General features: G+C 38.7%; 2 protein-coding genes across 2 annotated transcripts in view; both read left to right on the top strand.

Annotated features, from left to right (window-relative positions):
- The window catches only part of vamp2 (vesicle-associated membrane protein 2), an 11278-nt gene extending 6125 nt beyond the window's left edge, over positions 1 to 5153 (top strand). The window contains exons 4-5 of the mRNA XM_032532693.1: positions 132 to 183; positions 415 to 5153. Of these exons, the coding sequence (XP_032388584.1) occupies positions 132 to 183; positions 415 to 431 (69 nt within the window). The 3' untranslated portion in view covers positions 432 to 5153. The remainder of the gene's footprint in view (positions 1 to 131; positions 184 to 414) is intronic.
- A 4428-nt stretch (positions 5154 to 9581) lies between these two features.
- pcolcea (procollagen C-endopeptidase enhancer a) lies at positions 9582 to 16087 on the top strand (the record flags this gene model as incomplete). Its single annotated transcript, XM_032534191.1, is given in 9 exon segments — positions 9582 to 9867; positions 12740 to 12848; positions 12943 to 13201; positions 14293 to 14417; positions 14536 to 14672; positions 14795 to 15141; positions 15238 to 15315; positions 15440 to 15610; positions 15738 to 16087. Coding segments are annotated over 9 exon segments (1638 nt in total). The 3' UTR covers positions 15869 to 16087.
- Between the last annotated feature and the right edge of the window lie 1512 nt (positions 16088 to 17599).

Genomic DNA, 17599 nt, shown 5'->3' with positions numbered 1-17599 from the left:
TGAATAACAATGCGGATGGGGAATTATGGTGTGATTCTTGTGCTTTTAAGAAGTTGCTTTACAAATATTGTAGTTGTGGTCAAATTTGACTGATTGTCTAATGAATTTTTCTGAAAATCCACTGACTACAGATGATGATTATCCTGGGTGTGATATGCGTGATTGTCCTCATCGTCATTATTGGTAAGAAACGTTTTTGTGCACATAGATTTGTCACTGTTATCTTAATGGACTTAATCAACTGTAAAAACTGATTCTCACATCTTACACATAAATACTGTATAGTATAAGGCATCTCCCCAAATGGAAAATGAACTTGAAATCTAGGAAAGTTGTTGGCAAATGTTGGTTTGACTACGTTTGCATATTTTAAACATTATGAATGAGACTTTCCTTTTTTCTTTCTTTCTTCAGTGTACTTCAGCACCTAAGAAGAGTTGCTCCTACCCCAGTCTAATCCTTCCTCGCAACAGAAAAAAACACCCTCAAATTGATTACAAAATTAACCATGATAACTCATTTATTATATATATCTCCCGATTAGCCTCAATATAACACACCTAAACCTTCAGGGTCCCATGACTCCCCCACTTCCACCACCTCGCCTCTGGACCCCTGTCAATATTTGTCCTGTGAGTGTGTGGCCCTGTCTCCTTTCTGGGTCCTCGTGGCTTTTCTAACCTGCCATACAGAGAACCAAACACTTGTGACGATGCAACAACAGAAAAGGAAACAACGATTGGCGATAATTGTTACATAACTGATATATATATAGTTCTTTGTAGAGTTTTATTCTGAAATATACTGTTTTGTAGGTGTGTGTGCGTGTGTGTGTGTGTGTGTGTGTGTGTGCATTTTGTATTTTTTAATTTTTGTATTAATTTTACGTATGCTTCAGCGTTAAATACTGCCTATTAATCAAAGTGTGTATCTTGCATGTTATCATCATCTGTCCCCTGCTTACTCTCTCTTTTCAGTGTATTTTTGCACAGTGGAGTGAGTCTCCATTTGACAGTGGAAATACCATTTGATTTTTCGAGTTCATCTGTGTTACCCGTGTCCACTAAGAAAGTCCAAAATAAGCCAGAGAACTAAAACTTGTACCAAGCAAATATCATCAAGGTACAACAAAATGTAACTATGACATAGACAAAACTTCTTCAGCTTTACTTTAGCTCCACATTTCTATAACTTGATGCCATCAAAGAGTTCAAGTCTTAGCTTCTCTGCTGGCTTTCTGAGAGAGTTAATGCTCACTGGTATTGATCAAACATACAAATAATGCATGAATTGTCCAACTAATCCCTCGTAATCATCATTTCCCAGCCCTTTCCATCTGATCCTCCCAGTATCTGTGTCATTTCTATTTCTCCATTTCACTCGAACATCTTTCATCTTTAACATGCTAACCCCTCTTCTGCCTGTCGGCATGCTTGAACACCTTAATGTCTTCTGCTAATTTCTAAACTGCCATAGTACAGTCGGACCAATGTCTGTAGATGTTTCTTCTTTATTTAAATATTACGTAGTGTCTTATTTCGAAAACATTCCTTCATTGCAGTCTAGTGCAAATGGTCTTACCGTAGCACATGTAAGTGTAAGTATCTTTAAAAAAAAAATACAGGCGACGAAACTTGTGTCAAAAACGTCGGTCATACAAACCATAGGAGAAAATAGTTATAGTTAATAGCTGTAAGGGATTAGACTTTTAATCTGTCCAAATTACTTTCTTTTGTTATATGTGTGATGTTATCTTAACATTACACTTACAGTATACTGTGGAGATGTCATTATTGTCAAACTGTGGATATGGACTTAAAAAAAAAAAAACGGGGCCATTGCATGAATCGATTCATTTCCATAAAGCAAAGGTTAATTCCTACTGGCCTGTTACCTACATGGATACTGAAAAGCCTTAGTCTCCAGTCACTTCTATTAGTTACTGTAGAATAATTCCAGTCCAACACACCCTCACACTTTTAGTCTGTGTAGGGAGAGTGGCAGACTGCAGAAAAGGAATCTGTTTAAAATGCACAAACAACCTTGTTTTTGATGGCGCTGTCTGGCTGGTCATTAGCCTGGCCAAAGGAGATCCTCGTGCAGCAAAACCTCTCCACATGAAGAGCACATAAAAGAAAAAATGTTTTTAGCCTTATTTGCAAATTCAGGAACATGGACAGAGGCTAATGAGGAAAATGTCAAATTCACTGTTGAGCTTTAGGTCAGCAACTTTGGGGTAGGCTCAGTAATTCACTGTCAAACGTTAGATACGAGAAACGTGAGAAGCAATTATTCAAAACATAGCACTCTTAAGAAGAGTGTGTTGCTAGCGCAGTGGTTCTGTCTCGGTGTTTCTCCCTATAGTTAAGGCCTTTTTTCTTTTTTAAATATAATAGATTCTATTTTTATTATAGTATATTTTTGTGTGAAACAGACAGGTAAAGAGGAAGTGTGCAATCAGTGCTATTTGCTGCCACACAGCAGTAAGATCCTCTTTACCTCTGTCTGGTGTGTTTTTTGTAATTCAGCTCTGTGCGTTATACACTGCCAAGCAACAAGGGAGAGGCTTCTATTCTTATTGCAGTCATTTCTTTCATTGGTGCCCTCGCTGGTTTGGTCTTAAAACATTCTTTTACATGTTTCTGACATCTACTCCTGTGTGTACTACCTTTTTGGCTACTTTGTGAGCAGGAGAGCAGGGCAATATGATGCACTTGTTTTTTAATGCGCTGTCAAACTAAGGCCTTGTACACATGAACAGGAGATGACAAGCAACTCAGCTTATGCTCTACTACCACTAATGTCAATCTTAAAATGTTGAAATTTTGATTTCAGATCTTACAGTAGGCTACAGTCACTGAATAGATTTGAAGACCACAAAATCTCCAACAATATTTCAAAAACAAGTGTGTGTAAAGCCTTAGCAGCTTTGTCTCTTTTCAACAGTTCTATCTTTCCCACCAGCTGATCAGACCAACCTGCCCCCCTTTGCTCAACTCACTTACTTAGAATTCTACAGTGTGTGTGTGTGTGTCTGTCTGTGTGTGTGTGTGTGTGTGTGTCTGTGTGTGTGTCTGTGTGTGCGTGTTAGAATAGCTCGTGTTGGGAATATCCCCCGTTTATCCTGACAGATTAGGCTGCTTAAATCTCAGAGTGAGAGCACGTTGTTTCCTTGACCACTGAAGTACACAAGCAGACGGGTTACAGATCTGCCGGCCAGTTCTATTAGGAAGGACCCTAACCTTTACAAGCCCTCTCCTCCCCGTCCCATGTTTTCCTCCAAACAGAGCAAAAGTAGACTGCAGAAGATTACCAAAGACCAGATTTCCATGCTTACGCTGCCAATTGCCATCAAAAACAAGCGGAGAGAAACAGGTTATCCAAACTATCCAAGTCGGTTTTAAATAGCTTATACCCTTACACTATTTATCCACAGATAACAGGACCTTTCAACTATTACACACTATTCATATAGTGTCAGTTTGGCTTGTGAGTGTGCCATTCTAACATATGCAAGTTAAACCAAAACATAACATGCTTCAAATTTCAAATACAGTCTGCCCCAACAATGCCTATCCAGGTCTGAAGAGCCTCTGATCTCTAACAGGTTTTTAGACACATAATCCTGTAACTAATAATAGCACAACTCTTCTTTTTTGTCTCCATAGTGCTGGCAAGTTCTAAAATGAAAAGAGAAATGAACTAACTATAGCTATTTCAAATGAACCTAGAACATTGTTATAAAAAAATCTGCATTGTTTGGTGTTGTAATATGGGGGTGTTTTGGGGGGTAGGGGGTCCTATATCCTCAGGTTTAAGGTATTAGCAATTTACCAACTATATATGAGGACAAATCTATATTAGCAAAGTGTAGAATTGGGTTTTTGGCAATAGAAAATCATTGTAGGGTTACAAATGTGGTCCTTTTAGCCATCCTGCAGGGGTTAACCACACGGTGGGCTGAAGTGAAATAACTACTGATTGGGGTAGGACTTCTGTGTTATCTATGAATCCAACTGTTGTGAGTGCTCAACCAATTTGGTCACAACAGTGAAAATGAAAGTGAGTGCTCTCTTTTTCCGTTGCTTTACTGTCTGTATGAAAATAAGTGCGTATATATATTTTAACACCATGGCACTTTTTCTGTTGTGTTTCATTCGTTTTGGTGGGATGGGAACATGATTCGGTGGAGAATATTGTCTTATGTGTCAACCTCAAGAATGGTTCAGTGATCTCAACTTAACGCTGTGTTCATGTTATTTGGGGGATGATCCGATAAACAAGATGCCAACATGGAAACAAGTGTTCAGACCCTCTTCCAGGTTTGAATTATAACTTGTGAAGTTGCTATTCAAACTTGGAAGGAAACGGACAGAAAGAACAAGACCATCAGAAGATCCGATCCTTCAACAAAGCATTATGTAATACGTGCAGAGTGGGAAATGGTCCCCAACATTTACCGTCACCCTCAATTGGGATGAATGCAGCAAAAGGAGGGAACCTTTTGAGTCTCTGAATGTTCACTGGATGGCTATAATTATACAATATTCTACTTAATATATGTTTTATTTTTGAACCAAATATTGTGTTTTTCTTTTGCATCAATTTAGTAATAACTCCAGATGTCACTGAATTGTTTGTATGTAAGCACTGATTGGAAAAGGTAAAGAAAATGGGAAGTTAATGGGAAAAAATGAATATTTTACCTTCAATTGTCCAGAAGGCTTAGAAGGATTCTACAGTTTACATCAGATTGCTGTTTGTATCTACAAGATATATTTTTTTGTTTAAATCCGTTTATTTTTGAGGAAAGATTTTGATTTCTCTTTGGGACTGGGGTTTCTGGGATGAAGGCCCATATTGCCCCTGGTCATCTGGCCTTACAGGAGGGACAGGACTGGATGGTTTCATGGGCAATGTGCTCAGTTTTATCTTTCTTTTTTTCTTCTCCTTTGCTTTTATTTATTGATAGATTTATCGTGCTGTCATTTGGTATGGGAATAGAAACTAAACAAGGTTGACTCAACGTAATGAAGAGACTGAATGAAAACCTAAAGTACATAAAATAATTGTAGTGTAAATCTATCAATGTCTTATTATATTGATGAACATCATGAAATATATGTATATTGGAAAAACAGTATCTATGACAAGTTGTACTTTTGTGTGTGCTTCACGTGTTTTGTGGGTGTGCAACAATGGGCAGATGCAATTTTGACCGCAATTCTGGGACCTTATCTGACCTGTATGAATAAGCATAAATTTATTATCAATACAAAGAGAAATCTCTTGCTTTAATTCATCCTTATTACATGCAAGTTTGTCTCAAAAGTACAAGGAGAATTGTTGAAACTATGATCCCCTCTCTTAAAGAGTATGATAAACCATATGGTTGGAAGTCATTATATGTAACTCAGATTATCATTGAAATCTATAAAGCATTCACGTTATTTTCAATTCAATGGTGTATGTCAGCAACATGAGAAGACACACTTACCAATCTCACAGATTATTAAACCTCTGTTGCGGCTCATGCAGTACATTAAGGGTTAAAAATACTCTAGGGATAGGCTTTCCCTAACATTTCTATCCATGCAGAATAATGGATTGGTGCCCTGGTCTAGTCTTTTTTTTGTCTTTCTTTAACTGTCTATGAGTCTTTCACAAGTGGTCGTGATGGAGTCGTGCAGGAGCAGTAAAAGATGGTGTAGGCTACTGTCTGTAAAAAGAACCAGCACAGCAGCAAAAGACGCCTCCGGCGACTTTAATTTTGATGTATACCAGTCGGGTCCATATTGCATCCAAATCCTGATAACTAGCCTGTTTTTGCTATATATCTCTTATCTTTTAGCTCATGGTGAATACGTTTCATAGCCTATACACCGCATTAATTACAAGACACGTCTCGCTAACTCTCAAAATGCTAGTAAACACGGAAAGGAATGGTTTATTTAGTGGATTATTAGCCATTTTCGTGCTTGGTGAAGGACAGCTGACACATTACAGCGCTGGTATTTCATTAGTTTTCTTTTCTTTCTTCAGTTGCTTGGCTTGTACAAAATATTCTTTCCCTGCGTCCACGACTGTCTAATGTTAGCTTCAAATCTAATCACTTGTCGGTCCATAAAGCACACCGGACTACCGCGGCTAAAATGCTACTAGCTAACGTGCTATTAGACGAAGGCTAATAAGCCATCATCACTATGGAACTAATAGTGTCTTGTCTGGTTTTTATCACATTGTGGAAATATTGTTCATTTGAAACTACACCAGAAATGGACACGGTGAAGTCGAATGGACCCTCCAAGCTGTAGTTCTAAGTTGTTACCACCAGGTGTCAGCACGACAAAGAGACTGTATATTTAACAGTATGGCATGGACATACAGGCCTACATTTTATTTAGTTTTTTCGATATGTAGGCCTTTGTGGACCCCCTCACATACAAATGTCTGTCAGTATTCAGAGGGAAAAATGTCAGCTAATTCATCATACATAATAGGCTAGTATTGATTTGAAGATCAAATCATTGTATAACAAATTATTTCTCCATATAGCCTACGAAGTAGCATATACCAAAGAACAATATAACAACATTTTTAGCACTGTTGTTTTGTGCTAAAAATGTAGTTTATTTTAATGTATTTGCAAGTAGGAAAAATACATCACTGCAACAACAATTCCTTTTCTTTTACCACATGTTTTTGGCCAATTAGTCATCCATCTACAGTAAGGAGTCATGCATGACTATGGGTGTCTGTGAAGGGGATTTACTTTCCTAGCTAGTGTGCTACTGTCATTACCATCCTTTGTACTCATGATGATGTGTCTCCTGAGCAGTTGCCATGAAAAGTAAGTAAAAGGCTCACAGCTTTAAGTCTGATACTGTGCGCTTCATTTTAGCTGTCGCTACACAAACACATGAATCTTACATTGTGTTTCAGGATCCTTATTATAAGATTTCGCTTCATTGCAACACCCTGTCAATGCCAAATGAGGTGCTATGATCTCTTTAGCACATTGTCCATACACTAAGCTCAGAATATCACACTTTCTCATGGAGTTCACAGTGAACTGTATCCAGAAAAAAAGCTGTTATGCTTTCTTACCATCCCTCTTTATATCTGAGAGAAGCTGATGAAAACAACTCAGACGTTGTTGTTAGAAACTGATGATAAATTATGTTTCATACTTACAGTTTGGAGTCCTCTAGTGCATGGCTCCATCTGTCATGCTCGTGAAGGATGTCTCAGATTATCATCAGAGAAATCATTTCTAGTCAAATCTCAATCTCTGTGCATGTGTTTCTATTTATAGCTGTGGTCAAAATGAAATTTGGCCAAGTGCACTGCACTGCATAATTCAACAATTGATCTTTTTTTTTAAACTGCGGGGAGTAAATTTGAGAATGAACCACAATTACAGGCAAATATGGGTCTATAATTGTTATGAAATCATCCGTTTCAGTCCGTCACCTTTCCAAATGGACTCACACAACTGCACACGTTTGTTTTCAATCTGTTTTCCACCTCTCCAACGCAGCGTCACATTGATTGGTGTTTTTTATGAATCATAGAGAGGATCTTGGACATAATAGGTGAGTCATTTGCAGAGGGAATGTTTGGAGTAATATTAATACAGCCATCTGTTAGTTTAGGGAGGCATGACCATTACCTAACTCCAAGGTGCATGCAAAAACTCCACTTTGTTACACTGTCTCTCTCTGTCAGCTCGTTTTAACTCTGTTTTCCTTTTTTTTATTAGTCCAACCCTTCTATCCTTACCGATCTGATCTGTCTACCCCTTCACAGTCATCTACTCCCCCACTGCTATTCCTTTTTCCTTTCCTAAAGGAATGCACGGCCAACTCCAAGGTTTCGTCAGGAGTTATTGCAGAAACCTACACCCCTTAGCTTGGCTTCTTTCTAAGTGTAAAGGTCACTGTTACTCCCACTCATAATGGCAATGGCTGTACAGTTGTGCACACTCACATGCTGTCCGCCCCCCAACAGACTGCACGTCATTGCATTCCTGTGTCTTCTGCCTCTTACAAACACAGCACAGCAAGACCAGACGATGCTCATTTCTCCCGCTCACTATGAGCAGTTTAATCTCAGTGTAAAGGAAACCTGCTAAAGTCGTAGTCACATGCCACCTGATGACACAATATCTGCTTTGTCCCTTTAGGAGCTGTCCATCCTGCCTGCTCCAGGTGTTGCAGCTGTGTAGTCTGTAAAAGGGGCTTATTCTTTATAGCATTATTGAAACAGCATCCCCTCCACAGGCCTCTGTAATGTAGGCCACAGTGTTTGCTCTTCAGTGAATTTTAACAGTGAAAGAATACTCCCCCCTCTAGAGTGTTATTCTTGCCTTGAGGGGGCAAATAGACACTCTGACTTAGATGTTTTGGAGTCAAAGGAGCTCCTGGGGCTTAGGGAAATATGGTGAGAGGGAAGAGATCATTAGTTTTATGATACTTCTTTGCCTAGATCCTATTGGAGCTTCTTTTAAATCCTTTTATGCGTGTTGTTTAAACTATGGCTTCAATAAGGCTTACAATAGAAAGAACTCACATCATTTGCTGCAGTCTGTGCTGGACACCTCACTGGAGGCTTTTCAAAAACAATTTGAATCATTCTATCAAGAAAAGATTATGCCCAGTAATTTTAAGGTGTGTAATGTTGTGGAATGTAAAGATTTATGGCTTTACTAGTTGAGTGCTACAGCCCATATAGAGCCCCCAGCTCTGCACCCACCTGTGCACCCTGCATAATGATCAGCCAGACTCAGGATAGATGTTAATGGTCGTTTAGATCTTCCTAAGTTTCAACCATGTAGGGAACCAGAAACATCTGCTGGACAAAGATACACTCGTTTCTGAATGTCCACAACACCTCAGCCACAACTTCTGACACTACTCCCTCTGCACCTCTTTCCCAGAAGCCCCCGCTGTTGTATTGAAACCAGGGTTATTATGGGGAAACATCTGGCTCTAATTAGAGCCTTTGCCTCCCTCCCTCCCTCCCTCCCCCACTCACGTAACCCCCCAACCCCCCCTCATGGCTCTTTGTCCACGCTGTTGTCCTTTAACCCTTGTGTTGTCTTCCCGTCAAAATTGAAAATCAACAATTTTGTTGACGCTATTTATTGATCTTTTTAACTTTTTTTTACGTTTCTGAAGCTTTATTTCAATGTTTGTCACTTTTTTGACGTTTTCAACGTAACACAAACTTATTAACTTTAGTTTTACAGTTATTTTTGGAATTTATGGTCAATAAATAAGGAAATTATACCTAATGTTTCAGTTAGGAAAGCAGAAATTAGGAATTATTTATACTAAAATTAAAGGAATGGATGTTGATGGATAATCACAGACTGGAACATGTCAACTTTTAGTCAATACTATTTCAAAACCACTTTAATTTGTTTTCAAATGCCAGAAAATTGAATAAGACACCCCAAAATGACTCTTCAAAATCACCCCAAAGAGCGTTGTGTGGAATCAATCATGTTATTTTGGGTAATTACAATTGGACAGTTAAACAGAACATTGATATAGGAAACGGGTCTATTTGACCCGAAGACAACATGAGGGTTAAGCATGTCTGTCCGTCTCTTCACCCATTCCCAAACTTCGTGCCCCCTCCGAGTCCTCCCCACTCATTCGTACTCTCCGCCCATCCCGAGCGAACGGCCTCCCTCCTTATCTTTCATCTCTTGCCTCCTGCAGCCATCTCCTTTTCTGCAACAGTCTGCTTCGCTTTGTGTACACGCTGCATCATGACGCATGTGGGCTGCATCTGGGGTCTCTTCTTGTTCCTGTCTCTGAGTTTAGGATGGACAACGGCTCAGCAGACCAACAACACCAGGTAAGGACATTGTGTATGTTTGAGAAATGTGTCATGGACAGTGTCTTGAAATATATTATAGAGGCTACTATTCTTAGTTTGAACACAATCCACTAATTAAGTTCACACGAGCTTGTAACTTGAGCACTAAAAATACTCTGAATTCTTTCCTGTCTCTGTAAGTAAATTCTTTCCAGTTCAGTGTTTGATTGGGCACAGAGTTGTCCTGATGGTTTTGGACTCATGATGTGAGGCATGCTGAGTCTGCAGTGGCTGAACCGCCACAGATGTTAATGCTTTTGGTTCTGCCTGCCTGTGGGGTCGAGTCAGAACAACTTGGCTCTGCTTCTGGACTTCTTGGCTCTAATCAGCAAGCGCCTGACTTTGCTGGGGTTCTGCTGTCTGAGATCTCAGTTTATGGGAAACTGTTTTTCCTTTGCATCTCAGTACTGTAGATGTTTACTTCTTCAGAATGGGGGATGGCTAATAACAGTTTTTTGTCTTACTTCTTGTGAAATGTCATGAATACTTTAAACAACATCCTTTTTCTCAGTTGAGCCAAAAGAAACAACTCTCCCCACCACTGACTGCAAATGCCTGTAAAATGCCAAAATAACGTCAACTTTATAATTAGAGGCAGTTTCTTCTTAGCTCACAAGTAGACAAATGTTTATGCGTACCTGCTGGCCACAGCCTGAAATAGGGCCTGTTCCCTTCTGTGAAATCAGTGTTGAGCTCTGTGAGTGTTTGCAAAGCAAGAGACCTAGCTTTTTAATTCATGCAGTAGTTGCCTGATATTTTAAGCTATGGCCCCCATCCAGAGTGTGGCATCCACATTATATGATAATTGTGCGCTGTGGCATAACTTCATTTTTATTCAACACTGCATGGGGATTCTGATGTTTAGTGGTTGGGTAAAAATGTAGTCAAAGTACGCATACAGTATGTATTTACAGTATGTGGTGAAACATTATTACGATTTTAAACAACAAAAGGAACTCGTGCCCATCCACAACAGGACCACTGCTTTAAAGTACTGGAATGGATTGAATTATATCGTGAAAAGTCAGTTTTAGTATTCACTATAGTATTTAGTAGTGTTAGTATTCAGAAACCAGTACATGTAACTAGCTAACATTATTAAACTCTTTATGATGCCTTTTCAGGTTTTTGATGCATTTCAATGGAAAGTTAAGAATGTGGATGCTTATTACCCCTTGTGTCGTCTTCCTGTCAAAATTGAAAATCAACACTTTTGTTGACGCTTTTTAATCAATGTTGTTAACTTTTTCTTCTGTTTTTGTCCTTTTTTTCAATGTTTGTCACTTTTTTGACACTAACTTATTAACTTTAGTTTCACAGTTATTTTTGGAATTTATGGTCAATAAACCTCACTTTTAAGAAATTATACCTGAGGTTTGTGTTAGAAAAGCAGAAATTAGGAATTATTTAGAATAAAATTAAAGCAATGAATGTTGACTGGAATATGTCAACTTTTACTCAATACTATTTCAAAAACACTTCAATTGTTTTTTCAGATGCTATAAAATCGAATAAGACACCCCGAAATTCATGAAAGTAGAGATCTGTACTGGCCAAAGAGCGTTGGTGTGTGGAATCAATCATGTTATTTTGGATAATTACAGTTTAATCCTCTCTGTAGACTCTGGAAAGCCTGTATGTATTAACATAATTTTTCTTTGACTATTTGTCTTTTATAATCACTCATTAATTTATTTAGCATACATGTATAGCTACATCTTGGCGCTCCATACATTACAGTAAGTGTCAACACAAAAAGTGAGGCCTCACATCTATTTTAAGGCTGTACTATTTCATGATTGAGGTGGATGAGTACAGTAAACGAGGATCTGTGTTAATAAATCATATTTATCTAAACATGTTTCTGCTGCGGAGCTTAAGTGTTGACACAAACAACTTGATGTTTGGATGACTATTTTCATCCATCCATCTTCCTCCGCTTATCCGGTATCGGGTCACGGGGGCAGCAGCTCCAGCAGGGGACCCTAAACTTCCCTTGACTATGACTATTTTTCCTCTTCTTTTTGTTTTTATCTGCTTGGTCTTAGAACATCTAATTACAGACTTTTATTTGGAGAATAATGGGTAAAGACAGACTGCTAAAAGTCAGTCAAAATACTTGTATCTGTGGGAGTTGAGAGTTTCTCAGGGGACTGGTATTATTGCAGTTACATTGTCTCCTAGACCCAAGTCCATATCCAGGATCTCAGCAATACCAAGGTCGACGTTTTTTTTATTTATTTCCCTGACCTAATATGTAGAGAGTGACTGTTGTATAACAGTAGCTTCAAAACCATGTTTTTATATGTCCTAGATTGGTCTCAGAGGAACAAGTCTTATATCGGCGTTGGACACGTTCAATTTAGGCAGTTAAATCACTTTTTTATCGTTGGAAAAAATTATTCCAAGGTCGCGACCTTGCTTCAATTCAATTCAATTCAATTTTATTTATAGTATCAATTCATAACAAGAGTTAACTCGAGACACTTTACAGATAGAGTAGGTCTAGACCACACTCCCGAATTTATAAGACCCAACAGTTCTAGTAGTTTCCTCCAGAGCAAGCAACAGTGCGACAGTGGCGAGGAAAAACTTCCTTTTAGGCAGAAACCTCGGTCAGACCCAGGCTCTTGGTAGGCGGTGTCTGACGGGCCGGTTGGGGTCAGAATGAAGAGTGGAAATAACAAAAATTGAAAAAACAGTAGTTTTGTAGTAGTTCTTTGTAGTAGTTCATGGCATAGCAGGGCACTGTGGGCATTACAAGGCACAGCAGGACGTAGCTGGGCACCGCTGGGCTGTCCTCAGTGATGTGCTGTCCATGATACTTTCCCCACTGTCTCCTTCGTCACAGGCCTGTGTTCCACTGTGGAGGAGACCTGGTCACAGACTCAGGCTTCGTTGGCAGTGAGGGGTTCCCAAGCTTCTACAAACCCAACAGCAAATGTACCTGGCGTATCACTGTGAGTCCCTTACCCTGCAACACGTCTAAACACTGACTCCTTCCTCACTCAGTGTCTCCGTGTCTGAGTCACGTACAATCTCTCTGGTTCCCAGGTCCCAGAGGGAAATGTGGTCATGCTCTCTTTCCGCATTTTTGACCTGGAGGCTGACTCACAATGCCGCTACGACTATCTGGATGTTTACAACGGCCATTCCAAATTGGTGCAAAAACTAGGCCGCTTTTGTGGAACATTCCGGCCTGGTGCTCTTATTTCTACCACAAACACCATGATGCTAGAGATGAGGTCTGATGCAGAGACCCAGGGCAGAGGGTTTGTGGCCTATTTCAGTGGAGCCAAACCGTACGTAGATGGTATGTAGTCACAATATTTAATTTCTTGTTTTATATTAATCATACAAATATGTTCAGCCTACTTGGGCTTACCAACACACCACAAATTATGTAAACTAGGCCAAGAATGCAGTACATACATTTTCAAATGATACAGCAAACCAATTCACAAAATTTTTCATAGTAATTTATTTTTGAGATTTTCAGACCTAAATTCTTACAAATATAGAAATTGTGAAAGAATTGTGAAAAATCCCATTTTACTGAGTGGACTGTATAACTCACTCATCCTGGAAAAAGGCTGCAGAGGATCTGGACAAAAATGCAACTTTAATAGCAACTTATTGAGCAGAATGTGCTTGATAATGAAAAATGCTAAGTACATTAACCATTAATAATGCTAGTACAACAAAAGTAGATTGAACCTAGCTACCTAACAGTTACCTAGCTACCTAGCTACCTAGCTACCTAGCTTAGTTTACCTTGCTCATCAGTTTAACAGCATTTCCTTCCCTCAATCCTCAATGTTACTGAGCTCATAAAGTGGTTTGTCACAGAAGCAACTATTTCCAACAGTTCACACTAAAAGGAGATTTGCATCAAACATCCAGAGTGAACACAACTTGCTAGCACTGTAAAACAAGACTACAGTGAAATCTTCTTCAGTTGTCTTTTATTGTGAAACGCAGTATTCCTTTCTCAGTGTAGAGGCCAAGCTTTTTCTACCTTTTATGTCTAAGGCACATTAAAAATCTATCAACCATGAAGGAAATAACACTAATTTATTTGAGTAATATTTGCATAAAGTGGTATTAGAAGTTTGTAGGGCCAAGGTTAATGCTAAGACTCTGAGCTTCTACAATGTATTTCCTTCATGAATACTTTTGATTATGCCAAATTAACAGCTAGATTGAGAATACTAGCTCTTAATTGTGCAAACAATATCTTAAACGTCATTGATTACCATATATAATCAACTATTCCAAACTTAAAAGTTAAAAAATTATCAAGAAAAAGTCAGTGAACAACATCGGTACTTTGCGTACTTCTAAGAAAATAATGCACTGTTAACTTCATTCATTAATCTCATGGAGTGTGTCGACTTGTTTCAGACCAGCAGTTCTGTGGGGGGAAGATGACAAAATCCCAGGGAGAGATCATGACGCCCAACTGGCCCGACAAGAAATACCCCGCAGGAACCAGCTGCTCCTGGCTTATCACTGTGGAGCCTGATATGGTCGGCAGCACACTCACTCCCAACGTGGAAACATTTTCATTTATTTAAGTCTCTACATAGAAAACAATTGTTTAAGTTATCCTTTATTGTCATATTTCTGTTTCTTTCTGGGTACCAGGTAATCCAGGTGCAGTTCGATAAGTTTGTCTTGGAGTCTGACACCTATTGTCGGTTTGACTATGTGGCATTCTTTAACGGGGGAGAGAAAGATGATTCAAGGCTGATTGGACGATACTGTGGCGATCAGGCCCCACAGTGAGTGACAGATGTCTCTAAAGGGCCTTTTTGTTGGCCTTTGAAGTATAAACATACATTTAAACATAAACTAAACTCCCGATTTAACTTTCCACCTCATCTTCTACCTGTCTCCTGTCCAGGCCCATCATTACCAGCGGCAACGTGCTACTGGTCCAATTCGTGTCGGACCTCAGTGTGACATCTGACGGATTCTTCGCCCACTATACCAGCGTCCCACCGGGTTCTCAGATACCAACGTCGGACTCAGGAGCCAGTACGAGGTCTATCCCCCTAAAACCTGTTGTCAAACCAGCTGAATCTAAACCTCCTGCCGTCACCACACAGCCACCTGTCACCACTGCCAAATATGTGCCACCTCAGCCCACTGAGATACCCAAACCAGTCAAACCCACGAGGGGCCGGGGACAGGCCACCCCAGGCCAAGACAGGAGGGTTCCCGTGACCAGACCAAATGGAAAGAGGCCTGGTAGGTGAAGTTATGTGCATGCTATGCTTGTGTTTCAATGTGCACATAATGTACATGTGATGTCTAATGTGTCTTTTTGCATTATTTATGTTTCAGTTCCTCAAAATCCTCTGTGTGCCAATGCCTGTAAAAGACATGGAACCATCAAGACCAGTTTCTGTGCAAGTGAATTTGGTAAGGTTCTTAAAGCCAATTGATAAACCCAAACCCTGCAGAAGCAAAAATCCTGTTATACCCACATATATGCAGCAAGTAACCAATCAGATGTTGTGTTCTGACTGAGCCCTCCTTTTTTCAGTGATAACCGGGATGGTGAGCTCTCTGGCCCCTGGGCCCCGAGGCACTGTTCTTCTTAGCGTCTCCCTCCTTAAGGCCTACAAGGCAGGTCGACTAACAATCACACAAGTCGGAGAGACCATGTCGGTTAAGCTGGTGTCACAGTGCAAGAAGTGCCCGTTGCTCCGAAGAGGTATCATGGATTTACACACACACTCACTCACACACACACACACACACATACCACAGATTATGAGCATTTCCATTTATTCAAAAGTATAATACTGATCAATCTTTCTGGTAATATTTTCTTCCAATAGGTGGCAACTACATTATCATGGGTCAAGTGAATGAAGATGGACGTGGTACCCTGGAACCTGGTGCATTTACAGCTCCATACAAAGCACCATACGACAAATTATTAACAAATATCAACAACCAACCATGTTAACTTCACCCTTCTGTTAAGGCCAGGACATTCAGATGACATATCAAACACACAAATCCAGATATCACAATGTGAAATGCAGATCTATTAAAGCAATATTACAGGAAAACATAATATAGTTTTATCCACCATTTTAAAGAATACAAATACTTTTATTCAAACACCTGTTGAACCTAACATTTGTAATTTATGTATGAATAAAGGTTTTATATCTCTTTCAAATGGTTTGTCTGCGTCTTTTTTCATATTCTCTCCAATTTTGGCTTTGAGTCCACCTAGTGGATTTAAATCACAATAGCATTCAAAATAAAATATTCCTAATCCAATAGGCTGTCAAAGCAGGTCTGTTTCAAATCCTGTGCAGGAGTTGACAATTAGTCAAATAGTGTTAGGGATGTGGATTAGTAACCCCAGAATTTTTGTTTGTTGTTTTTAAATCTAATTTAATTGAAGGCAAAATGAGAAAAAATAACTTCTTCTGTTCTGACATTGTGTTATTAGACCTCTATGAAAAATGTTATTCTTGCTTCCAAAGCTGCTCTTTGTTTGATATCCAACAAGACCTGGTGACGCTCCAGGATGGTCTGGGATCACCTCTGAGCCATTTAATAAAAAAGAATTAAGCACATGAAGAAAATTTTGAAAATAAATGCATACATGAAATGATGTTTCCTATGGCACAAACTGACAGAAAATAAAAACCTGAATACTGTGCTATTGCACAGACCTGTAAATTATTATGTAACATTGTATTAAGAATCTTTTACCAGAATGCACTGATTAATATGGATTAATAGAAATGTCAAAAACAGTATTAAATTGTAATATGTATCCATGTGAATTATTTCAAAATATGTATAATGATAACCTGTAGTATATACTTCTAAACATGTATCTCCTGAACAAACGGGACAGACTCCCGTACAGTGATATTAATTGCTGAACTTGAATATTCATCACACATCATTTATACTGCTTGGAATATAATCATATATTAATTTGATTGTTTTGCTTTATGGCGTTGATTCAAAAACTAGATTTACCCTCTCAGTCAATGTGTTTTAGAAATGGCAAAAATATGCAACAGTCACCAGTAGAGGTGAATGTAAAAAAGAAATGTAAACTCCTTTGTTTAGAGTCATTCTTTGACACCAACATCAGTTATTTGGTGTGACTTGAAATGTATTACTGTATTCTATATAAAATGTATACATATACTTTTGACAAACAAATAATTATTTGACAAAATCACATATTTTATCACATACATTTTTTTTTAATATAATACAATAACCACACTCATAACAAAGTAGCCTACATATCAATTCATCTGTGATGTGTAGAAGTACAAATCAGAACTAGAAAATGCATATCCTGCAGAAAATGCTTGTAAATGCTTGAAAAGCTAGTAAGTAAGTAAGTCAGAAGAAGGTGAAGTAGTGAGAATATGTTGAAAAGTGGGAATGGTTTAAATTAGTACACATATCATTGAAATGTGAAATGACACCAATAATGTATAAAACAAAAGTGGAATATTAATGAAATTTTTCACACAATAATAAAGAATCAGATATCACTACTGTGAATGGTGCTGAATTAGCACTCACACAATGAAAAAAGTGTATGACAAATGATGGGCATTGTGTTAAAGTATACCATGACAAAAAAGTCATAGCATAACATGTCAAAAAAAGTGATAAAGAAGTCATACCATATAGAGCATGTTGAAAAAAG

The sequence above is a fragment of the Etheostoma spectabile genome, chromosome 13, assembly GCF_008692095.1.
Source record: "Etheostoma spectabile isolate EspeVRDwgs_2016 chromosome 13, UIUC_Espe_1.0, whole genome shotgun sequence".
Taxonomy (NCBI): Eukaryota; Metazoa; Chordata; class Actinopteri; order Perciformes; family Percidae; genus Etheostoma; species Etheostoma spectabile.
The sequence above is the reverse complement of the archived record's forward strand: the minus strand, read 5'-3'. Positions and strand labels throughout refer to the sequence as shown.